The sequence below is a fragment of the Anser cygnoides genome, chromosome 1, assembly GCF_040182565.1.
Source record: "Anser cygnoides isolate HZ-2024a breed goose chromosome 1, Taihu_goose_T2T_genome, whole genome shotgun sequence".
In the NCBI taxonomy this organism is placed as follows: Eukaryota; Metazoa; Chordata; class Aves; order Anseriformes; family Anatidae; genus Anser; species Anser cygnoides.
Window position 1 is genome coordinate 8,934,161 of NC_089873.1, and position 26,697 is coordinate 8,960,857.

At 38.1% G+C, this 26,697-nt stretch overlaps 1 protein-coding gene across 3 annotated transcripts in view; it reads left to right on the top strand.

Annotated features, from left to right (window-relative positions):
* The window catches only part of SEMA3D (semaphorin 3D), a 142,918-nt gene that overhangs the window by 66,177 nt on the left and 50,044 nt on the right, over window positions 1–26,697 (top strand). For all 3 annotated transcript variants that reach the window (XM_013180442.3, XM_013180441.3, XM_013180440.3), the window contains 5 exons: window positions 9,799–9,861; window positions 11,524–11,643; window positions 15,837–15,930; window positions 19,172–19,300; window positions 25,513–25,655. In XM_013180442.3, coding sequence (XP_013035896.1) covers window positions 9,799–9,861; window positions 11,524–11,643; window positions 15,837–15,930; window positions 19,172–19,300; window positions 25,513–25,655 — 549 coding nt within the window. The remainder of the gene's footprint in view (window positions 1–9,798; window positions 9,862–11,523; window positions 11,644–15,836; window positions 15,931–19,171; window positions 19,301–25,512; window positions 25,656–26,697) is intronic.

The window sequence follows — 26,697 nt, forward strand, 5'->3', positions numbered from 1 at the left end:
TCTTTTCTTGAATGATTCTGAGGGGCCTGACAGATGTTGAAAGTTATTTATATACCGTAAAATAAAGAAAAGGCAGAGAAGAGCAGCAACCTATATTTATCAGGCCATTGCAAATGCAGACAAAAACTATGTCACAACCAAGTAGAAGTGTGGTGTAAAACAAAAAATTTTTACTAGCATGAGAGGATGGAAAGCTGTAGAAGAATTCCTTAGGAATCCTAATCTCTGGGATCTGTCTGAAAAGATGACTTCAGTCAATAGAATTTTCTTGTGAGTTTGCCTAAAAACTTTGTTATTTTAATAATCAAAAAGAAGAGAAAAAAAAAAAAAAAGAGAAAAAAGAAAAACCCTGGAAACTAAATAATAAATACAAAATGTGACCAGCTGGGCAAACACTTACGAAGTAGCTGTAAAGAAATTCTGCACCTTTCTGTAACTCGTGCTCACTACCAGTGTGAGCAGGGTTATATGTCAGCACTATTATCACTGTGCAATCTGTGGTGTGACCCGCCCATCTCTGCAGGAATAGGAATGCTATCAAGGCTTGACAAGCTTTTGAAAAGCTGCCAACCTGCAGGAGCTGTCAGTGCTAGAAGACACGGCCACATGTGGGCCAAATAGATAAACATGTCAGATCCCCAACAGCAGCTTTGGAACAAGTTGTTTTCATCTGCCCCAGTGTGTATTGGCACTAGGTCACAAATTATTGTTGCCTGGAGTATTCTTAGTTTGTGGTTGCTACTATTTTTTTGGCATTGCCAGGTGCAGCTGTCATGTATTGTATCCTTTAATCTCCTTTAGTACTGATTTTATCTGTGTGCATTTCACAGTAGAAAATACATATGCATATATATATATATATGTATATCTCATTTGGGTAAATGCTTATCAAATAGTTGTGAAGAAATTCTGCACCTTTTTATAACTCCAGTGCTTACTAACAGTGTGAATGGGATTAAAAGTCAGTAGTATCACTGTGTGATACCTGCAGTGTGACCCACCCATCTCTGCAGGAATGGGGATATACATGAAAAAGCATATGCGTGTGTGTATATGTGTGTTTCTTATATAAATATATAAGTATATATAAACAATACCCTTAAGATATAGGTGCCCAATTTTATCTTCATTGCTCTGGGAAACCTGTCAGTCTATATAAATGTCTCAATTAGGAATGAAACCAGTGGGAATTAAGCCAGCATTGAAGGTAGGCTTTAGTTGTGCCATCATGCCAGAGCCTCAGGTGTTGATACAGAGCCTGAGATGTTTATTGCAGCCTTGAAGCACAGTAACAGTAACATCAAGTTTATTCCTTCTTAACTAAATATATGCAGCTTATTTTATATTTCAAAGAAATTCCGCTTTCTGCCTGTTAGCAAAGGCTGTAGACTGCTTGAGGGTGACACTTTACCTGTCAGGTGAAAAGGATTGCCAGGTGACATCAGTAGAGACCAGAGAGTTATCTGGAAGTCACTGGAGATTTCTAAGTTTTGAAAGAGGGGGCACAAAGACCAAAAAAATCAAAAAATAAAATAAGCCATGTGGCAGGGGAGGAGGATGGTCATGAGTCTGTTTGTCAGCGTGTTCGTTTCTTTTCAGACGCTGTTAGTAGAGAAGGTTCTGAGAAAAGAATGAGGGTGATGCTGAGGTCTGGCAGGGACATGTTTTCACCTTCCTTTCATGAGGAATTAGTTCCCAGGCATTAAAGGCATGCTTATGGCTTTGCTTTTGAAACAAAAACAACTTTTCTGGATATTGCAGTTCATAAAGTACTAATTTCCACCTGTTTTAGGGTATTTCCCATCCTTGCAAAATTCATGGTAATAAAACTCTTCTATCATTTACAGTAAAAAAGACTGTTTCTATTGAGTATCTATGTAATTGAATGTGCTACTACCAAATGCTATCAACATTGTGTAATGAAGCAGGAGTGTAAGAAGGAGCTATGATGGTGTTTCAGGTTCGGGATGTCCAGAGATAGCTGTGATAACTGTGCTTGCTAGCCCTTGGAGTGCCCTTGCCATTGATCTATGTAAATGTTGTTTTGAAGCTCTGGAAACCTTTAGAGTCCATAACATTGTTTGATAGAGTGAAATTTAGGCACCTGTGTAGACAAGGCAGAAGCTTTTAACTGATGTTTACAGACATGGAACAACAGACTGAGGCAAGACGTGGAGAAAGCAGTATGTAACCAGGACAGAGATCCTAGGTGGAAGAGGTTGTCTCTGTTATTTCCTTTTGCATTGTTGCCATAAATTATGTTTCCATAAACATCCCCTGTTGTTTTTATATTTTACCCATATGTTTAGGTATAAAAAACAGCCAGTATCCTGCTCTCTGAAAACTCATGTTGGGCTTTGACTTTTTCAAAAGTAGGATTTATCTTCAGTCTGAAGTGATAAACAAGTCAGAAGCAAATTGCGTTTACACTGAAAATCCTGCTGTATGGTTTCCTTTTAGGAGAAACAGACAGAAGGCTGAAGTCTGTTGGGGTTACACTGTAGAAAACGAAATGTAAAGGCATTGAAGCCTTTCAGGATTTAATCTGGTGTAAATGAAATCAGCATCCGGTCTGTTTTCTCTAAGGTTTCACACATGCTCATAATGTACACCTGAAAATGCACTTTTCAGAAAACCCTTGAGTATTGAAAGCATTGGCTACTTTTTCAATTGTGCTTGGTGTGGGTCAGGATTTAAGAGCCCTGTGGCAAGCTGAGATCTAGCTTCATCTTAGATGCAATACAAAAAGCCCATTTAGTTCAGACATCTCTCTTTAACAGCCACTTGCCAAATTTAAGCTACCAAAAGTCTGCGAATGTGTCATCTAAATACACAACTGTTGCTTCCCTATGACTTTCAAGTGCATTTAACTCAAATTGATATTACCATGAAAATGAAGAATAGCATATACTTGCACTTCCCATAATCCAAATCAATCCTCATATCCTCTCTTCCCCTCCTTATGCCATATCAAATTAACTCTTTCAGAGATCCAATTTTCTGCTGTTATAAAATAATCGGAAATTCCAGTCAAATATCTCCCTGGAGGTGTATTTCAACTATGGGAATTAGTGTGATGAATGTAGAAATAACTGTTGATAGACAAGAGGTCTGTGGTAGATATTAAAGTAACAGAAATTTAAGAGAACCCTGTTTTTTAGGGGTCTCTAAGTAGTCCCGAGAGTTAGCTAACCTTTGATAAAACTGTTAAAAAAGCGAAAAGTGAATAATCCAATTCTAAAAACAGTCGAAGTTTCAAATACAAGGAGAAATTCAGATAAGGCACTTAGATGTATTAAAGTCCTTTGTTTACTGATGCTTTAAAATATTGAATTTCAGAGTGTAGCAAATACAGTGGGAACCAGTTATGAGAAATGCTTAGGGTAACCTTCCTCTTAGCATTTGTATATGAGAACAATCTCTGCAGTTCCCCAAGTTGTGAACTTCCCATACCAGATACACTAATGCAACAGATGTGAGGTATTTAGAGACCAACTGGTATACTTGAATAGTATGCTAAAAACAGCTCATTTTCCCATTATTTTCCCACTCTTTGTTTACAGCAAAATAATAGTAAAAAAGCATGAAATTCTTTCCAGTGTTTCTTGGGAAATTCAATAAATTTTTGATGCTTGCAGTAGGGTTTTTTTTGTTTTTTTTTTTTTGTGACATGACCCTAGGTCAGTATACAAAAATGACAAATGTCATAGTTCCCAGCAAGCAATCTATGAACACCCACTGTTACGCTATTGAGCTGTGATATTTACGGTATTGTCTTATGAAACAGTGTGATAGTCTTATCTTTGGATCACTCATGTCTTTCCTTGGTGCTCCTTGATCTTACTATTTTTCCTTGCTTTTCATTTTTCTGCTATGAATTACTAAGTTCTTAGTGAAAAAAAAGGAGAAAGTAATTTTACTGGTGGGAAAACTGAGAACTGAATGTTACAAATAGTAGGGTAATGGCATAGCTGGGATTAGAGTGTCTCCTTCAACATTTTTGGATCATGTTGCCCTCTTTACTGCGCGCGCTTTATGATCACATTAGGCTAAGTCAGGAAACCATTTTTTTATTTTATTGTTTTTTTAATCACGCAGAGTAGACTTTCATGGAGGAGAGTTTCTCAGGGGGAGCACTTTGCATATGCCAGTGTGACAATGGGCTTACAGCTCAATCTGGCTTTGTTCTTTGGGCGTTTCAGTTGGAACTGTCTTATGGGGAATACATTAACATCAGTGAGTTTAAGCTTCTGAATTATGGTCTGCTTGCTTCACAAAGTCTTAATGAGACATTTTGACATCAAAGATGTTCTAATTTTATTGCATGCCTTCTTCTATGAAGCATCAGTACAACAAAAATATACAACATAGAATAAAGTAAGGGAAGAAAGCAGACTTGCTGCATCAAGTAGCTGATTAAAATCAATGTATTTTTCTCTAAGTGCTTCCATCCACCTCTTATTCCTTCAGCATAGGGAGGAAACAATGTCTTTCTTCACAGGACTTAAATTCAGTGAGTGAGTGATAGAAGACATGCTGATCAGCTGATGTCTGTCACTCCAGATACGGACACATCCTGCTGGTGCTGCGTGTACCACTAATGAAACACTTTGGGGTTTCTCGTACCAGAGACTGTACTGATAGAGAAGTGCTGAAGCACGTGTGCAGTGTCAAGCACATGAGAGGTTCCAGTGAAACCCCCAGGGCTGCTGAAAACCGTCGACCTCAATGGGACACTCAAGTGTTTGCTGCTGGCACGAGCGTGACTATCTTGGGGATGTGGAGCTGGGAGGAATCAGACTGGTCAATTGGTCTCACTCCCTGCTATCACAAACAAATACCTCATACAGCAGTTATTCCTTTAATAACCCGGTCCAACTCTGTTGAAAGGGGCATTGTGGGATACTTTATGCAACTTCTGTAGGATGGTCTTTAATACCAGAATCTTACTACTCTGATGTTTCAGTTTTTTTTTTTTCAATTTATGATCTATATTTATTTATGTCCAGTTTATATCAGTATCCTCTTAGTATTTATAACTCTGTTTTTCAAAGTGCTTTGATTCTTCCTGTGGATTTGGAAGTCTTCATTTTTATTACTTATGCTTCTTAATTTTGTGTCATCTCCAAATTTTGCTGCAGAGTGCTGTCTTTTTGCCAAGACTACTGAGGAGTACATGAAATAATATGAGCTATGACATTATTTCTTGAAGAACTCCATGAGTAACTTCCTACCACAAGTTCTTTATTTATCAGACCATTTTTTTCTTATTAATAATTATCTATTTGCTCTGGCTGAGCTAATCAATTTCCATGTGGCAACTTACAAAATGCTTTATTGAAGCGTTGATGAAGAGGATATTTACCACATTAATGTTCAATTCAGCTATGTTATTAAGGAAAGGTACAACATTAGCCAGGAGCAATGCCTCTTTACTAATTTATATTGTGTAATATCATATTTGATATTCACTAGAAACTTAAGTTATCCCTTCCACACAAATTTGTTCTGAAGCCTTGCAAACAGATGAAATAAGACCAACAGGACTGTAACTTACTTAGATACCTCACGTTCTTCTTTCTGTGTGTCGTGATTATGTGTAGTAATTTCCATTCTTTTGGAAAAGCTGTGCATCATCCCAGGTTTAGTAGCTTCAGTAGAAAGGATTCTTGGAAAACCTCTAATCTAATAAAACAGTTTCTTTGGAATCAGAACACAGTGTTTTGTCTTTGAGCCATCACTTCACCAAGGGATTTATAGTCTAAGTGTTAGCCTAGAAACAAAAGTGGTTAGAGAAAGTTAGATACAGAAGAACAAGAGAAATACTAGCTCATAACCAGTATTGTTAATTCATGACAGATGGCAGCTGAAATGAAACTCACAGAACTGTGTCTAGGTAATATTTATAAATACTTATAATAGTATATATAGCATTCACCAATCAATTTATGTATCTAAATCATCTATATTTTTAAAAAATTCATTTTTTTTTAATTTTCACTCTTCTCACAGTAAAAATGTATATGATTGGAGGAAGGAAAAATGTTACTTTTAGAACTTACTCTGCTTCTGATCTGAAAAATATCTTTGTGGTTTCTAATGTTTTGTTTTAATCAGAAATGAATTTCCAGCTACCCTTTAATGTGATACCTTATCTGTCCTACGCTTCTGTGTTACTTAATTTTGTACTCCTGGGAGGTTTTCTTTCACTCTGCTAGCAGAGAACTTATTAGCTTACAGTTATTTGGAGATTTTAATTTCTTTCCTGTTGCTAAATTTATGAAAATATTTGTGCAATTATTTAAAAGTAATGGTAATGTATTTTGTTTTTAATTGGTCCATAAAAGATAAAATCAGGAAACCATGACAGTAGTGCTAACCTTTGGAATTTTGATATGGATATTTCACAAGGAAAATAAGCTGAAGCTTAAGAGAAGAAAATAATCCTGTTTAAGAATATTGTTCATGTATTTCAACTAGTTAGAGTCTTCCCTTAAATTGAATAATCGTACTTAGCTATTCTAAGATTTCTCCAGACGCTACAGATATAGACCATGAAATATATCATATATATATATATATATATATATATTTTTGTGCTGTTTGAAACGTGAAATGATTCTGGTTTTCCATGTGAATATCATTATCATTGTTTTTATTGTTATTGTTGATACTGATACTGTTATTTTCCTTTGAGTCTCAAGTTGATTTAAAAGTTAGTTGGATCACTTAGCTACACTTTTCATTGACTCTTGTGGCCTTGTATAATGCTAAATACTGAGGCTGTTGAGTAGCCAGAATGTGAGACAATTGATTTTTCTATCATAACTGACTGTGGTCTTTTCTTTTACAATGGCAGGGAGTATGTATGTCTCATGCTGACTGGTCCAGTTTGTATGACAAACACTATTTCCCATGAAGGAATCTTAACAAGAATTAACAAGAATTGAGGGTAGAGTCCATTAATATACCTGAAGTCTTCAAGTGGATGTTTTCCAATATAACTGGAACTCCCAAAGCAGGGGTCCAGTACTTCTGTGTAGTTGGCAGGAAGAGGCAGGCATTTTTGAAAGCCTACAGGAGATCTTGTCTACATAACCAGATACCTAAACAACTTTGGGAGCAAAAGAAAAAAAAAAAAAAAAAAAAAAGTCTTCAAGAATCCTCAAAGACCTCTAATACCCTTCTCTGTTTTTGATGGGGTGTGCTTGGGCAGAATTGGACATGAAGTTTATGTGAGAGAGACTTGAAGAGCAGATCTCAGCTTAAGTTAACCAGGCCATTTGGAGATCCATAATCTTGTATTCCTCTGCCTGTTCCTTTTCACCAATATTTTTTTTTTTCAGTAGCACCGATTGTGCCTCATCCTCTCGTTCTCCTTAACCCAATGGCACTTGTGACAAAACAGTGCTGCAAGGGGAAGCTGTCCCACTCCACCCAGACAGAGGACAGATGAATTCACTGTCACTAGCTTCAGCTCTTCCCAATGTTTTTGCAATGTTCCCAGTGCTTCTTGCTGTACTTTCTGGAGTTGTACACCACGTAATCCAGACATGCTGGTGTGGCTGATTTCCAATTGCATTTTCGTACCTGGATGCTATCATGACATCATTCTGAGAAAATGCTCTGGGAAAGTAAATTTTTACTCAGTGCAGAGATGTTTTTATACTGCCTTATCTCTGACTTTAAGTAAATGTTGCTGTAAAGGGTTAAGGTTTATATAGCTTAAAATACATTATCTTTACTATTAGCCTCTAATCACAAAGGTAACTGTAAATTCACTGAGAGGAAATTAATTTCCTTGCAGAAAGCCAACACATCCATTAGCACTGGGAAGAGAAGAGAAAGAAATGAAATAAAAAGATGGTTTCCATATTGAGAGGAACACTGACTGTGTGTTTGGGACTGTGATAAAGCCATTCGACACAGGGCACTCTAGCTTTCCATCCCAGTGTGGGTCTGAGCCTGTGTATGGGGCAAGCCACATCTTAAAAGGTGCCACCATCTGGGCGAACAAAAAGGAATATTACAGAAGCTAACTCCTCTCACATGTTTTTGAGTTATTTGTCCTTGGAAGATCCTTTTTAATAACTATTATAACGAATTTTTATTCATATATTCACTACTTACTATTTAGGATTTTACCAAGTGTGATTAGAGACTCGAGTAAAAAAGCATGTATGACTACTAGCAATGACTACTCTTCATATTGGTCTCTGGGATGTGAGGCAATTTCCTAACTAATATTTGCTCTAAAATTAGTGTGATTTGTTTTTGTTATAAATCATGAGAAATGGTTGTAGCTTTCTTTTGTCAAAATAAGGAAAAAAAGATCCACGCTTAGCATAATGCTTCTGAAAGACTTGGTATTTAGCTTCTTGTTTGAATTTAGTAGAATCAAAAATATACTGCATAATTTCCCGCTCTACTCTGCGCTGGTGCGGCCTCACCTCGAGTACTGTGTGCAGTTCTGGGCACCACAGTACAAAAAGGATGTGAAACTGTTGTAGAGTGTCCAGAGGAGGGCAACAAAGATGGCGAAGGGCCTAGAGGGGAAGACATATGAGGAGCGGCTGAGGTCACTTGGCCTGTTCAGGCTGCAGAAGAGGAGGCTGAGGGGAGAGCTCATTGCAGTCTACAACTTCTTCACGAGTGGAGAGGCAGGCGCTGACCTATTCTTCGTAATCACCAGTGATAGGACCTGCGGGAACGGTGTTAAATTGAGGCAGGGGAAGTTTAGGCTGGACATCAGGAAGAGGTTCTTCACCGAGAGGGTGGTTGCACACTGGAACAGGCTCCCCAGTGAAGTAGTCACTGCACCAAGCCTGTCTGAATTTAAGAAGCGATTGGACTGTGCACTTAGTCACATGGTCTAAACTTTTGGGTAGACCTGTGCGGTGCTAGGAGTTGGACTTGATGATCCTTATGGGTCCCTTCCAACTCGGGATATTCTGTGATTCTATGATATCAAATTCTAACTGTTTAATTGAAATCAATGAACCAGAAATGGAGCTGTTGCTCTTTGACTTTTCACCACTAATATCATTGGGGTTACAGTAACAGATAATGATTTGTCATCTGGCTCCATCTGCACTTAAACCTAAATATAGAATTCTATAATACAAATGAAAGAAAGAGAAACAGTAATAATATATGCTGCAAATTATCTAAGGTATATGATTATCCTCTAAACTCCTATGTCATTTTCTAAATCTGTATGTTTCACTCAGTAAACTCAGTTATTGTTGACTGATGACGTTTTAAAACAATGTGCTATTAATTTCTGTCAAATGTACTTCTTGTTCTACAAATTTCCCTTCAGCTACCTTTAGTTTTTCAAACAAAACTTCTTTTCATTTGGAAATTGGCAGTAACAGCTCACTATTTTTCTATAACTGCTTTGCCAAGTTCACTGGACCAAATTCATCACAAATGTAAATTGCCTTGTTCTGCAGTCAGTTTAGTTTCAAGATGATTTGGCTCATCTAATCTTTGAGAAAAGCATGTGGTTCATAATGCTTACAAGGTGTGTTAGGTGGATCAACTAAGTACTTTTAAAAGGTAGGTATACACAAAGACGAAATTAACAAAGAACAGGGGATTTGATTTTAAAGCCTTGATACTAGTGACAAAAACCTGTACTCAAAGCCACATTCACTTCTACTCACGTAAATTCCTTTGACATGCATAAGTCTGTTTTAACTGTTCATTCAAGGAAATAGCTAAGCAGCAATCAGAGGACTGTTTATAATATATATCTTAATAATATATCTTTGTATTATTTAAACTCTCTTCCAGATTTACTGGCCTGCAGCAAAAGAAAAGGTGGAGTTATGCAAATTAGCTGGGAAAGATGCCCATGTAAGTATAGTATCTATATTTTTATTATTGCTGATAATACTGTGCATCCATGTACTTGTTTCTAAATGCACTATATAGGTTAGTAAGCTGCTTTTACACTTTTTTTTTTTCAGGATTAATTGAAAAATTTTTTTTTTAATTTAAAAGTCATTGAATTTCTTTAAATGTTAATGCTTCAAGAAAAATATTCAATATTAAGAGCAGCAATCATGCTTAGCCATCCTTGTATGTAATGAATGCAGTTGAGAGACGAATGGACTTTCCTGTGAAATTTATTGTGGGAAAGGTTCTCCTGAAATCCTTTCTTTCCCATTGCACTGCTCCTCTTTTCTTGAAAATATCCTGAATGTAACTTCATTATAATTCATTGGTGAATCAGAGTAGCAGTGGACACTACAAATTAACTTAATTTGTAGACAGCTGCAGCTAAGGTTAAAACAAAATCTCAGACTCATTAGCTTTTTCCTGGAACCACAAATCTTCTTTAAGAAGTCTCTGTGTATATAAGGTGCATTCATATATACAATAAAACTTTCATATCTCTTTTGCATAGCACAGATTACATCGTGTCTAGAGTCTACTACAAATGTAAACATTTCCCAGCTGTATAATAAAATTTCTTCCTTTTCTCTCCACAAATCCCGTGCTTTCTGTCCAGCTTGTCTGTTACCAAGGTGGACTCCAGCTCAGAACACTCTCTGTGCTCTTGTCTGAGGAATTTCAACTTTTTATCCTAACTTATTGCTACCCTTATCTTTACAGCAGACAAGAGCTAAACAACACCTCTGCTGAGCACTGGGAAAGTTCTGATACTGGTCTATATGGAGGATTCGTGCTGATCTATTCCTATGCTCAGACAAAAGGAAAGGCACCAGAGAATATTAGTTTCTAACATACATCATAACTATCTCCTTTTTGCTTCCTGCATTGTCTCTGCACTTAGGTGTAGGATGGTCTCTTGGACCTATACTTACCTCTTGTGCATTGCCTAAGTACCTTGTTATACGTGCACACATTTCTTTAATTTTGGGGAAAACTACAACTTGCCTGTATATCCAACTCATCCTTACAGCAAGTGGCAGCCATCTGTGCTGCTTACCAGTGACGACCAAGCCCAGTTAGAGCCAAGACTGACCTGATTATCCCGAAGGACTCACAGAAATCCCAAATAAAGGTGACCAGCTGTGGTTGGTGCAAAGAGAGGTCACTTGCACAAAACATTCCCTTGGAAGTATGGTGAAGCCACAAGGATTTCTATCATGTAATCTTCAGTGCTAAAGCTTGTGCAGAACCCTTAATCAGGAGCAAAGGCAGGAGGATTTGTAGGCAGATTAATCCAGTGGCTATCTGACCTTTGTTGACGGAGGATGTGTCCACAGCACACGCTGAGCAGATGTCCTCCAGACTGTACTGTTACCACATAGCTTCTCGTGGCTGTAAGCGTTACAACAGAAGGGCTTACAAATCTGATTGATGAGCTGCCTGGTACATAGCCACTGCAAAATTTTAGCCATCACAACTTTGAACTATCTAGTAAACAGTCACTGCTACAGTAGTTTTGAGGTTAAATACAAGGATACTATGGTTAAAACCTAGTACAATAATGTCAAAGAGAAAAATAAACATGAAAATTAACATTTCTCTCCTTTCCCTTCACAACAGACAGAATGTGCCAATTTTATCAGGGTTCTTCAGCCCTACAACCGAACCCATGTTTACGTCTGTGGCACAGGAGCATTTCACCCTCTCTGTGGATACATTGAACTTGGCACTCACAAAGAGGTAATTTAATTTCCTTGCAACTCTGACATGTCAAGGAGTAACCCTCGTCTTGTTTAGCATTCATCACAGATTGGAAAATACCCTGTGAGTGTGTAAAAAATGAACTGACAGCAACTTGCATAAATAACAGAGTAAATGGCGGATTTTTTAGGTCAGACGGGAACTCGTGTTCTCAGATTTGATATGTGTGTATCGCTTTTGAACAAAGCACTTTCCTTGGTAAGACTTAATACACAACGTTCTTCGGAATGACACTTCCACATGATTAACTAAGTGAAGAGCACATTTAACCCAGATGTCCTTCTTTCTAGTAAGTCATTTCCGCACATATTTTCTGCTTACGTACACACACACACACATGCAGAGTTCAAGATGACATTCACTGCTCTAGTTTTTAAGGTATACATATCCCCTGCTCCTCAGGGATTGCTTCCCTGTAAGGGTAGTACAGAGTTTGTAAATGGTCTCCGAGCTGAAGGATGGTATCTCAGGCTTTGCAGCTGGTTTGCAGTCCTCTCACTGAAGAAATGCTGGGTATCCTCCATCACAAGTGGTGTATTCCTGGACTGAATTTAGCGGCTGATTGGTCTTCATTTGCTGGTGACAAGGAAATCTCTATCCTAAGTGGCAAATGTTTGAGACCTAACCCCCACAACAGAAGCATTTTGGTGTTGTGTCAAGCAGCCACTTAGTACACAAGTCTCTTTTTAACTCCTATATGTATCACACCTTGGCTATATTTATAACACTGGCTCTGTTCTCAGACAGTGTCTGGATGTGACCTGTCTGGCTGCTTGCCTACACTGCAGGCTTACTGTGCTGCTGCAGAAATAGCTTTCTCTTTTCTTGGGGTCTAAGTGAAATTCTAGAATATAAGAAAAGAGTTTTAATGATATGTTATTAAATGCAATACCCTGAAATATGTACACATTGGATTTATTCTGACGTACAAAATCAAGGGCAGATGCTCCCAGGGAAAAAAAAAATAAATAAATAAAAATGTGAGGAATGGGTATTAATGCTAGCCCTGGCTGAGACCCATTTTATTCCATAAAATTGTGGGTTGATTGACCAGGGGTCTGCTAAAGTTGCAGAGAACTGAACTATCTGAAATCTGCACTGTGGTGTTCTTTTCCTAATAAGCCATTAATACAAACATATACTGAATAATTGGGCTTGCAAAGAAATATTTTTTTCTTTCTTTTTTTTCTTTTTTTTTTACTTCATTTCCTTGAATATTCCAATTGAAACAACTGGATCCCTTGTATTATTCTGATTCCTTAGCCTGAATGATTAAATATAAAGCTGAACTGAGCAGAACAGCTCTCAGCAAAAGTTTAAGTAAGGCTCTGGCTTACCTCTGGATCATTAACGAGATGCCTTATCCACTCCACTATTGCAACTTAATTAGTGAAGGTTGTTTTCATCAGACTTTATAAAATCATGGAGTTGGCCTGATTGTTCAGTCTGGCAGTCAGTCTAGACAAGGGGTCTGGCTCAATTAGACATGACCAATTACCTTATGAGAGGAAATGGAAGAAGAATTCCCAAATTGTATTTCCTAATCCCCTCACTGTCTCCCAGTCCTGCCTCTCCTGCACTGACTGGTTGCTCAGCTGTAGTGGTGAGCTGTGCAGCATTCACTACTCCCACCTCCTCTGACGGTGGAGATCTTCTACAACCGCCTACTGAAATAACAGTTTGAATGAGACATGGTTTAGTGGGTAATATTGGTGATAGGGGGATGGTTGGACCAGATGATCTTGGATGTCTTTTCCAACCTTAATGATTCTATTATTCAATGTTTTCCCTTTCTTCCTGGGATACCAAACACCATATAGCCATTGTCCTGGCACTGCCGGTCCAGATAAATCTGACAATAGCACAAGGGTGCTGGGTCTGTTCTCCTTGCAAACCCATTGATCTGAATTTGACAGACAGTAGTTGAAAATGTTTCCTGGTTGCTGGAACTGAAGCCAGGAGTCCTGTATGGAAATTCAGAATGCTTCTGTTGCAGATCTTTTTTTTTTTTTTTTTTTTTTTTTTTAATCTCTGGCTTGTAAGGATGAATAGTGGATGTTTGGTAATTAGCAACCTCTACAGGAAGCTGTGGGATGCTTGGGAGAGCCAAGGCCTGAGATAGCCTCACGGAGGCTGTGCAATCAGGCAGTGCCCTGATGACCTTTGGAAGCAGCGGAGGATCTGCCCAGTGGTCTGCTGGCCTGTGCCAGTGCTGCAAAAACAGAAAGGAAAAGAGTGTGGATCAGGTGACTCAAAACCACAGCACACACTGCTTTTGAAGCAGTACAAATCCCCTACGGGATCACACAATTAAAGGGGATTAAAGTCCTAGTCTTGCTATTACTGAAGTCACTGCCAAAACTTCTCTTGGCTGGTAAAGACGAGGCTTGGCCTGGTTGGTGCCATGAGCCACAGCTCTCCAAGGGATGCTCTTTTCTTTGAAAGCTTTGTCCAAAGTGAAAGCAGGAGTTTAATTCTGTGTGAATGCCTGGTAGTGTCCATTAGTTTGTCTGGGTGAAGTCTGGAATACTTGATGGTGATCTACAAAGCCCTCGGTCTCTGGAGTACTGCTGGATATTGGGACAGTCTCTTGGCATGTGACACTGCAAAGGTCCTCTGAGCAGCTCAGGATTGAATTTCTTGGAAGAAATGAGAACGGGACATTAGCATTGTATTGCCAGCAAAATAATGCTCAGTTTTTAATTTAGTTTTGTCCTTACTGTGCTGTGGCCCAGTTCAGTAGCCTGAGAGTTTGGTTTACCTGATATCCACAGGTTTGAGAGGATAACAAGGGTTCTTGTTGGATTATTAAATACTGATTTATAGAAGCCAGCATTGCTGGAGAAAATGGAATTTATCTTCGTAGATTGGAATTGATTCCTTTTCCCTCTTAAGTAAGGAGCTTAATTATTAAACATCCTGGGCTTTTGTCCTCTAAGCCTAGAGAATTTAGGAGACTTCTCAACGAAATAGAACAGCTTGGTTATTTTTAATCTGATGCACTATTAGCATGAATTGAATTAATGTGTTATGAAGTCTGATCTTATGTGTCTATCTTTGGGCATAGTAAGCTCAGCTGCACTCTTCAGTCCTCTTGCAAGGCAGAGGTATAGAAATAAATAATTAAAGTAACTTCACTCTTTTTAAAATAATGGTTTAAATCATAGTTGTTTCTTTGAAACTAACTTCAAAAGTTGTGCCTCTGCAATTAACATTAAACCCACAATAATTTTATTCCTGACCAGTAGTCAGGTCATGTGGTTTTTAAATGTCACTGTACATAGAAGAGTATATTAACAACACCTCTGTAGGCAATCTCCCTTCTCTAAAAACAGTAAAATTGTGAAAATCAAGTCTCTGTACCTACAAAGACTTCATTTATCTGAGTAATCATTTTGCCTTCTGAGGACATTTGGGTTTCAGTTAAGTGTGCTTTTAGGAAGCTAGTGAAAGGAGCAAGTGAAACTGACTACTTTAGCAATTCAAAACTATAGCAAAACTTCAAATTAATGCTTACAAAAATTGAATCAGAAATATAAGATTCCCCACTGAAATCACCAGGAATGATTTTAAAATAATTTATTTTCTTAATCTCCCTCTATGCCCTTGTTCTGAGACCTAAGCATTAATCACACTGTATTTGGGAACTTTAAGGAAGGATCTATTCTAATATCTCTTGTATCGTTAGCCTTGTTAAAAATAACAAGAGAGAACATATGCTGCTCTTATTTAAAGGGGGCTGAACTGTGTCTGCCACAAACATTATTCAGCAGTCCCTAGAGAAATTTAGGAGTCAGCCAGAATCCCATCTGGGTCTCCTGTTGCAACACAGTCTATCAGCACTTTCTCAAATAGAAGCCAGTGCCTTTTAAGTACAATTCAGCCTTTAATTTGAATAGAAATGAGCATTGTATCTTTTTTTCTGAAAATCGTTTTATTTTTCCAAGATTTATTTTTTGCTATGGAGTGAACAAGATACATTAAAACAATGAGTGAAAAAAAATAAATAAAAAAAATCCAGATATAAAACAGAGACGTGGACTGTAAACATCAATGCTGACATGACAGCTACATGATCTAATACACCTTCACTTCATATGTTAGCAGAACAGTCTGTCTGAGTGAGTTTTTCTCTGCAGCCACGCCAGGCTAATGAATGTGTTTGTTCTCAGGAGACAATATTCAGACTGGATACTCAGAACTTGGAGTCGGGCAGGTTGAAATGCCCCTTTGATCCTCAGCAGCCGTTTGCATCTGTGATGGCAGGTAAGAAACCATCAGAGCCAGGCGCTCGGTGGCTTCATGGGCAGACACCAGGGTCAGAGGCTCAGCAGATGTCACTGGTGGAGAAACTCTGGCCGTGGTCTTGCTTCCGATGCTGCTTTGTGCTCTGGGACCTGGGGGAGCCTTCAGACTGCAGACACCAAACAGTTGGAAGTGCAGCAACACAAACAGAGAAATTTGAGTGGCTGTGAAACCTCTGAGCAGGGTTTCATTCTCACCCAGTCATTTCTCCGTTAAGAAGACAACAACAACAAAAACCAAACACATGGACAGACAATGTTTCAAGCGTTACTGGGCCTCTTTCCACAATTATCAATATGTTCTGCCCTTTGAAGTCTGCTGACATCCACTATTTCCATAAATACATTTCCGAGGTTTCTATTTACTCGAGTAGCCACTTCTGAAGCTGGAAGCCTAAGAACGAGATAGTGCAATCTGCCTGTTGCGTGCATCACAGTGCTGTGTGGTCTGACATTTGGTGCCGAGGAATGTCAGCTTGACCTCCGGATTTCAAACCACTATAAGAGCTACTTTTGTCATGGTTTGGTTCATAGCTTTGGACAATTTTCATTTAACTTGTCCATCAAGCCTATGAATACAAGATAAGAGTGAAGCACCATGACGTTTTCATTTACAGCCAAAGAGCAGTGGTGACAACGCTTTGAAGTATTGGTCACTCTGTGTTATAAAAAGAATATGACTAATGTTCGGTCTTTATTCTCAGATAATAAGATAGATGATTTGTGATTCTGACCCAACAGATGGGGCAGGACTTCCTTTATTAAAAACAATAGATTAAAGCCAGTGCTTATTCTTCTCAGGGACCCCTAGAACTGTTTAATGACCGTGAAGTCTATTTTTAAAATGGAATTCTAGAAACTTTAACTATTTTTTTTCTTAATGCAATATAGCTCCATGATTTATTATAGAGTTGGCTAATTTCAGTAGCACTCTAGTACATCAACTTCTTTATTAAATCTTGTGAAATGAAGAAGCTGCTGTGCTTTAGCTGACTAAACCATGAACTTTGGTACATAAGAATTTTCAGGCTAGATAAAATTAATGATTGGGTTGTTCCAGCATCCCTTCCCTGATTATGTCTGGTGTCAAGTGCTTTGCAATAATGTACAAGGAGCATTGTAAAGAGTTACAGGCCTGACCAGAGAATGCATTCTTGACCTATCTTTGGATGATTACTTTATTCCCAAAAGTGCTAGGAGAGCAGTATAGCTCATGGATAAGATACTGCACTGGGACTAGGGGAGCTCAGTTCCCATCTCTGCTACTGGAGAGAGGAATAGCCTTTGGAACATTATTTATTTCTGCTTGGTTTTATTTATCTGAAAAATGGCAATAAAAATTACTTACATCCTTCAAAAAGCACTTTGTAATCATGTATAAATATGAGCTAAATAGCATTTCCGTATATTTCCATTCCTGTACGTAGGTTAATATAAGTGAGTAATTTTCATTCTAATACCTAATTTCTCTGAATTGTGCACAGTGTTTCAACCCAAGTAAATTCCACAGATTAATTATACACTATTGGAAAAGCTAGTCTTTCCAGCTAAAAATCACCTGCTCATCATCCATCTTCTATTACAAATTACTGCTCACCAAAACCATTCTGGAAATAACTGGAACTTGGACTGAAAGATACCAAAAGCCACAAGAAGTGCTGAAAGCGCCTTGTCAGCGGAATGTAGGCAAGGATGAGCAATTTCTGTTAGTCCTTCAGGTTTATTGATCAGAGTGCCTGTCAGTTAGCAAACACCAATTACCCTGCCCATTCCTCATTATGACAAATACCGTACCAAATGCACTATTGTTTCTTTACAAAGGCGACATGCTGTCTGAAAGATGTGTTTTCCAATACTGTCAGGGAAATAACGCATAAGTAATAGTAATATTGAAGTAAAAAGAAAGCTGACAGATCTTTTTTGGCCAAATAAGGTGCTTGTGGGCCACTGGGTTGTGGGGTTTTTGGTTTGTTTTGAGGTTTTTGGGTGTTTTTTGTTTGATTGTTAGTTTGTTTTTAGCGTGTTTATAAATTTTGCAAATGAAATTATACAACATTTGTGTGGATTGATATTTATTCTGAGTTTGCTCTCAACAAAGGACTTCTCACTAAAATATATTGTGAAATGTTTCTGCTCAGAGCATCAGAAAACCTGGAAAGGTAATTTTATGTATCACACAGATCATGCAGCTTTTTGTATGGTTAAGGTTCACTTTTTACAAACTGATTTACTGTTGCAAGCCATTAAACAAAACCAAAACTTCTCCGACCAATAAAGCTATCTTGTTATTTTTGCAGAAATAAAAGAGAATTGTAAAATGCACAATGTGGTTAAAAAAAAATCAAAAAAAAATAAATCACAGTAACTCTTTGCTTCCTTTTAGAAAAATACTGAGATCTGAAGGAAAGCAGAAAATATGGTGCAATTCTTAAAGTTGTGAGTTTTACATTGCTCAGAAAGCTGACAGAAATGTAAATAGTAACTGCAATTGTAGCAAACAAACTACAGTTCTTAACAAGACAAATTCTGGCTGCCTTATTCAATCAAGATGTCTCATTCATTTTAGTGGAACTACTCACTATGTTAAAATGATCACAGTTTGGGTCTGTAGCCATATTCCTACCATTCACATGTTACATAGTTGAGAAGGATTTCACTAGTGCCTAAATTCCTCTTCATGAATGAAGTGTCAGGCAGAGATCCCTACTTCAGGAAAGGGCCAAGATGAGAAGCTGCTCTGGTGGAGTATCCATTGTGTTCCAGCTCCAGCCCAGGAGCAGCAAAGCCATGTGTGCTGGCAAGGCTGGGACATGAGAGCTAGCTTGGATTGGTAGATGGTCCTCTCCACGTCATGCCCCCCAGGCTCATGGGGCAGGATTTTCAGTTTGGATATTCTTATATCCCCTTAGCCCGAAGCTTATCAAAGCCTGGAAGGGAGGCTTTTTTAGAGGCCTAAAAGATCTGAAAATTAGACATGGACTTCTTCACTTCTCAGACATGTTATTATAAATACTACTTCCATTTAAATATAAGTAATTTCACAGAAGCACAAATCCCATTAAAATATAAGACAATAACACTTTAAAGCATTAAATTAGTTCATAGCCAAATTAGATGCAGGTGGTATTCACCCAACAAAACACAAATGGTTGTAATTTGTTTACTCCACAGCTGTAGAAACCCCATTTCTTTTTCATTTGCAGATGAGTATCTTTATGCTGGAACAGCTTCTGATTTCCTTGGCAAAGACACGGCTCTAACACGTTCCCTGGGCCCTTCTCACGACCACCATTACATCAGAACTGACATTTCTGAACATTACTGGCTTACTGGTAAGATCCCAAACATATGCTGTTGTCATTTGCATTGTCCCTGTCTCTCTGAAGTTAATAGCCCCTTTCTTAAATAAATATATGTCCAGTAAGTATAAATATAGATACTGTATCATGGTATCTTTGGATTATGTAGACTCTTTTGGAAAAAGCTCAATGGAACAAAAATGCACTTGAGAAAAGTCAGAGGTGAAAATACTAATTAAGGAAAGGGGAGGAGAGTAAGACCTAATAGTTCTTTCCATCTTTGATCTGTACATCTGTATATAGTGCTATAATTGGAATACTATCATGACTAAAATGCTTTTATTTCCAGTCTTGTTGGAATATTTTTTTTAATCATTTTTCTTCCTGATCACTTGTTAAAAACTGTTCCCTCCAGTATGTTGAAATGACAGACTAGAAATTCCATGTTTTTAGGTAGGAGGTCTTTTCTCTCTCTCTCTCTCTCTCTCTCTCTCTCTCTCTCTCTCTCTCATTTTTTATTTTTCCCCCTTTTTAGAAGGGGAAAAATACCTTTTGTTGCTGTCAGGATCATTTTAAAACCACTAAGGGCACCCTAAAATAGCTTCCCAAGCAAAACACTGCTTTTTCTTGTCTGTTAAAAACATTCTGAGCTAGTAAACCCTCTAGAAAACTGGCCACATTTACACCCAGCCGGTCTCAAACCACACACAGAGTAACGTGGAAAACTTCGCTCACAAGCTAACTCTGCTCAATTAAAGCATCCTCCTTTTAGCTGTCATCTGTCTCTAAAGATGTGGCAACACAGGCCCTGATTCAGGCTGCCTGTGTAACTATTATGGGTGTATTGTAAAGCCAGGGCCTGCTGACCACAGGGTTGTCTTCCCAGCAGACAACTTCTGAAAGGCATAATTTTACCTCTTAACTCTTTGAGACCTCAACAAGAGCAAATGTTCATATTTTTATCATTACTTCCCTACTCCTTCTCTCCCTCCTCCTAAGCTGTTGCTCTATATTTATGTCTAGATGTGGCTCCATAACCTCAGGATTTCTCCTGTGGAAGGGGGAGGAAAGAAAAAAAACTTCAAGTCAACTTACTTTTCCAGATTGGAGTAGCTCTGCAGACATAGCACTCCAGTGTGAGATTTTCTAACTTATCCCAGTTTCATCCCCTGTACTATGGCTCAACATCTCTCTTGCCCCACCTCTGCTATCTCCTCTCTCTCATTGCTGCATGTCCCTTGTGCAGTTTAGACCAGAAATGGGCTGCATGCAGTATTGGACTGGGATGGGTCCATCCCGGAGGCAGTTCTCTAACCATGTTCCTTAACATTTGAATTTATTACTGGCTGCTTGCTGGTGCTCAGCATGGAAAGACAGTTGGGGTAGTTGCTTTCCTAAGGGATGCTATAATATCCTAAAAAGAAAGATTTACTGCAGTTTGGTCCTAAGGAGCATCTGGTGTTATCATTAGTACACATCCACATCAATGAGCATTACAGGGGGATGAAAGAGGGCTCAGTTCCCAGCACACAAGGACTTATAGCTTAAATATCCAGTTCTAAACATTTCTTCATGATATTAACGATTCTTCATGAGCAGTTTGAGACCAGGGAACAGTACAAGAACATAGGATAAACTAAAGGATTGAGAACTGTTTGTGTTTTAGTTTAGAGGCTGTGAGGGGAGGTCTGCCTTTCTTCTTCCCTATAGATTGATTCATTTTTTATTCTGTTTTCACGTAAAGCATCTGTATCTGTGAAAGATTTCTAAGGAGAATAATATATTAACATGGCTGGGGTTGAAAAACAGCTTCAGTGTGATTGCAATGTGAAAATTTACCCATGCTATGTAATCACCAAAGACCCCATATATTCTTCAGGTTTACCCTGTTTCCAGCCATATAAAAAACCACAGTCATGCTATAAGACTTCACAAACACAATCCGCGCAGTGTTATACTAAGAGGCACAGGCATAAAATAAGTACTTTTAATATTTTGAAATGGTCCTTTTAAGGCTGGAGAAAATTTTGAGTGCAATTCTAAATGATGGGATCAGTTCCGCAGTAAGCCATAGGGTAGCCAGTATATTGCTAGGTGATTGTGTAGCATTACCAATTTCATACATTTTGTGCTTTCAGCTGATATTGGTATAAAGAAAATATTTACTTAATTTCAGTTTTAAAACCTCCACCTCATCTAAATCCCCTCTTCCCTAAACCTACCACCCATTGACCAAGTATGTGCTAGACCTCCAGTAAAGGTCATACATACTTGAGTAATTGTACAATTAGAAATAAATTATTTCCAGGCGTGAGTCATGTTTTACTTAGGATAAGCATAAAATGTGTAACTTGTTTTTTTTCCAGTGGGCTGCGGAAGTTTTGCTATAATGCACCTTAATATTTTAAAGTTTTTTTTTTTTTTTTTTTTTTAATTCAATTCCTGGAAACAAGATTATTCTTTCCTGGGGGAAGGCAGAGAAAGACAAAGCACAAGGGAAAAATGCGTAGGATACCTTCCAGTTCCTTGCAGGGCATCTCTATCTTGACTAATTAAGACATGTTTTAATCTCAGTGACTGAATAGCCGCTCTGCAAAGGAGAAAGGGAGGAAGGCAGCTAATCTTTCCCATGACTCACGCTCACACAGGCTCATACTCCTGCATGCAGTGGCACTGAAGGATGCTGCCTCCACTCAGACTTCATCCTGCAGGGCTGGAGAATTGAGCGCTGTCACAGCAGCTGGCTAGAGCTGCTTGTCCCAGGGCTGGGGCCCTGGATGATGTGCATGGGGCTGGGCCCCTGCTCCAGAAGGCAAAACCGCCCACTGGAACCGTGTGCCTTCCTCCAGCTGAGACAGCAGAGGAGGGCATCCCACAGTGGGGTACCAGACATACAGGCATCCGCTAAACAGCTGCACATTCCTCCCTCCTTTATAGGAAGTTAAAGTCAGAGTTAGGATGAGTGTTTCCCTGCATACATGAATCTTTTTTTGGTTTGGGGGGTTTGTTTGTTTGTTTTCATTTCAATTTAGTCATCTTTGCCAGGGACAGATACTTACAGGCAATAACTTCTTTATATCCTGCATGTTTTGGATGGGATTCAGCTCACTGAGCTTTAAAAGGCAAAAGTTAGCATCCTCTCTGAGCTCAGCCATTTCAGTTGTCTCTGCCTGTAATTTACAGAGAGATGTGACACTTCCACGGGGTGACTCACCCCACCTATTGTAGGAATCTGTCTTAAAATAGGATTATTTATCGTCACTTTCTTTCTTTCCCCTATCAGTCCCTCTCTGAGAGAGGACCTGGATGAGTGTAGGTTAGGAGCTTGACTACTGGATGGTTGATGGTTGAAGGTAAATGAGGTGAGCACTGTCCTTTGTATCTTATCATGCCCCATATTTCTGGCAGCCCAGATACAAAGAGCTGCTGCAGAAAGTGTCCAGCTGTTTTGGTTTGCCTTTTCATTTCTTTGTTCTAGGATTTGCTACGCATTTGCTGTCCTCTTTTTCTGGATTTAATAATTTTCTCTGGAAGCATTATTAATGCATGAGAGGTTGTCCTGGCTAAAACTAGTGCTTGCTTTAGAAGGGTGAAAATAGAAGGCAGGTAACCTAAAGCAAACATGACCACCCCTGGGAAGCAGCAGTAAAGGATCAGGTGTAGTAACTATTCCTACTAGACCACAGGAACATGTTTAAAAAAAGCACGAGCAATACCTGAACCTCTGGTAGCTTCTTTCTCAGAGCTCCTGATGCCTTTAATTCCCTGTTCTGTTGCATACAGTCTAACTATGAAATTAATATGTGGGAAAACTTTCTATTGAAGTAATTAAGGGAGGACAGTGGTGTGTATGGGAAAACAAACACTGGTTTAAAATGATCATCATATAATTTATTTCCCATGCAAAGAATCCAAAAACCCAATTCACAATTGATTTGAACTTGCTTTTCTACGTTATGGAATGATTACAAGAGATGAGACAAAGATTTCATTTGCAGAACACAATGTGCTTTTCAGTTCATGATCTCTTTTATTAAATTGTTTTCAATCTCTCATTCTTCATATCTTTTATGGTGTATTTTTGTTTGGATTTTATTTTCAAGATCAGTGTTCTCCATTGTGATTTAAAATCATTAAATATTTGTGTTCCTTTAATTTGTTAGAGATTCTTCAAAATCTATTCCAGGAATTGGTATTGAGACATTTGTTTTTGCATTTGGCTTGCCAAGTAAAGCAATGAAATTTATTTTTAAAAGACCATATATTCAGGGTTTTGTTTGGTGAATGTGGATTCAAAAAAAATAATAAAATAAATTTATATGAAATTCAAAAGAATGCTACAGACGTATTTCACAGATTTCTTTATTTATTGGTTGTTTAATAAACTCCATACTATAGAAGCCATATTGGAAGTCATTATGTATTTATTCATGCTTAGAGATCTAATCTTCAAAGTGGCTTTAAAGGCCCTGAGGAGTAACTGAATATTTGCTTTAGACTCATTTTGAAATCCTCGCTTAAATTTGTTGGACCTGACGTCTTCATCATTTCATTTTTCTGTTGGTGCCATTCTGTAGTGTCAGAAAGGTTTAAAATGGAAGAGGCAATTTGTGGCAGTTTTGACCAATAAATTTACTCTTCTGTTATGAAGGTGCATATTAAGGAGCCCTTGAACATTTTGTCTCAAGTCTTTGTGAACCTTTGAATCAAGGACCCTATTTTTGTTCTCTGTGTACCATAAAGTACATTGTGTAAACTCCTTGAGGTGAATATGAAGTAATAATCATTAGAAAAAAAAAAAAAGTAAAGACATAAAGATACAATAAAGACATAAAGATACAATAAAAGCTATTAATAGTATTTCCCACAAATCACCAATGTGCTCTGTTTGCTCTGCCATCTTATGCCATACCCCTTACTACCTTTCACTGCAGCCTTACCTGGGACAAAGACCATGTGTTTTATTACTGAAATAATGTATTTCAGAGTCAAGGGTCTCTTTGCACTGTATTTGCGTAAGCATTTCTGTTTAAAGAAAAATATCATTGCTCCATGGGCCCTCAAAAGAGCTCATCTATTGTTGCACACTGGGGAATGTCTTTAAAAAAATCACTTCCCAAAGTATCTGGCTGACTTGTGCAAGGCAGTGTGGTTGCCTGCTCTGTTGCAGTCTGGAGTCTATGGAATTTGTTTAATTTCTGATTGTAGTATGTAAAGAAAAAAAATAAAAACGGTGAACAGGAAGAACAGAAGAAGATAACATGAACATGAGATCTGGATAAGACAGTCAAGAATATGGATGAAGTTATTGGCCCAGTGAGATGCAGGCAGAGATAGCCAGGTTTTCTTTGTAAGAGACCAGAAGTAATACAACTGCCATAGCACTCCTTGCAAAAAGCAAAATAACCCAAACAGAATGTTACAGAATCAGCCTGGCTGAGGTTGGAAGGGACCTCTGGAGGCCATCTGGTCCTCAATCCAGGATACCCAGAGCAGGTTGCTCAAGACCATGTCCTTTGGCTTTTGGAAATCTCCAAGGAGGGAGATTCTACAGCCTCTCTGGGCAACTTGTTCCCAGGTTGATATAGCTAACATGTTTTGGTGCAAAACAAGGAACTATCTCCTTAAAACTAATTGGAGTTGTGGAGTTCGGTGTGCTAACGTTTGCTAACCTAATCTCAGCAAGGTACTGTGTTGGATTTTGTAGATATAGATAGTAGGATTGTTAAAGCACAGATATGTAGGAAACTTTTAACTCGGGAAAGATGTCATTTATGTTTGAATTTTTAATCCTGTGGATCAATCAAAGTTCTTTCATTCATTTGCAAGCTATCTCTAGTAAACAGTAGTGTATTTCTATACTCATAACTACTGAAATGTGTAATTAAATTAAGTAAATTCTACCACGGAATTTGGGAAAAAACACTTAGCTTGATGTTGGTGGTTAGAGAATGAGAGTGATATGGCAGACTTTGCTTCCTTTCAAACAAGAAATGATACCCGATGCTGCATATTTATGTAAGTGGTAGTAAATTGCATACATAAAAACATCACACCAAGAGTAAATATTTCAGAATCCCTGCTGGTTTTCTCTCAGAGCTTATAACAAACTTGCCACGGTGTGTCTATATAGTGATATATTTCTTTCACTGAAAGATGCAACATAAATGTAGATATTGAAGAAGAATTTTAATAACAGGACTTTTCTTCATATTTATAAAATCTTTTTTTTTGGGAACTTCTAGGAGCAAAGTTCATTGGAACTTTTCCCATCCCAGATACCTATAACCCAGATGATGACAAAATCTACTTCTTTTTCCGAGAAATATCGCAAGATAGTGGCACATCTGACAAGACAATTCTTTCTCGAGTTGGAAGAGTTTGTAAGGTGAGGGCTCTGTCTTTTACACTATTTAAAACAATGTACATTGTTTGAAAAAGAAAAAGAGAAAAATAAAAAAATTGGTTTGAGCTATCCTGAAATTTTTCAGTACAATTCTACTGCTGTTTGACATGTACTCATCTGAAAAATACTTAATATTGACTGCATATATTTTATAAAAGCTAATATGCTTATAAATGAAAATCCTTTGTCTAAACGATGATGTATTGACCTTCAGATATGCAACAGTGACCTCTGTTTCATAAGCTTTCATTGAGGATTGACTTGATGTTGTGTACACAATGGCAAGGTATTTGGATTTTTGTGAAAAGTGCTCAGTGAATGGAGGGATATACAAACCCATCTTTTCAACATAGATCAGTACATCGTTTGTGGGCATTACTGAGAGCTGAGGTCATTCGTTTGTTTCTAAGCATTCCTGATAATCAGTTTGGGTGGGACTGGTTAAAAAAATGCAGTTTCTGAGCTACATCCACACCCACCTGGAGGTTTTCTTTCTTGTGAAGTGCTGTCTTTGACCTGTTTACAAGCATGACCCAGGAACTGACTGTGCTGCAGTGTAAGAAGTCTCGTTTAGTTGGTGCCTGAATTGCTTTGAGAGATTATTCTCTTCACTTTCTCAATCATTACGTTTGTTTTTGCCCCTTATGAAAGATTTCTCCCCTTATGGTACGCATAATGTAGATTTTCATGAGCTGCACTCTTTCTGAATAAGCATCTTTGTCAAGGGAAGAAGCCTCTTCAAACTGTAATGAGAAGATAAACCAATTCCTGTCATATGAAGGCAGTAAATAGTTTGCGGTTGAACAGCCTGCTGGTTTTGCTAATGTGTTCTTCCTGTTATAGTGGAAAGGTCGATTGACTTCTGTGACAGACATACTGTCTACCCTCTCCTTTATCACATAATATTTTAGGAAGAGATGCAGTCAGAGTAGATGCTCCCATCCTGTTCTCAAGTCTTTTAGTGAATCCAGGTGCACAAGAATTGCTGGCAAAAGTCAGAAAATGGGACTTTAAAGTTGTCTTC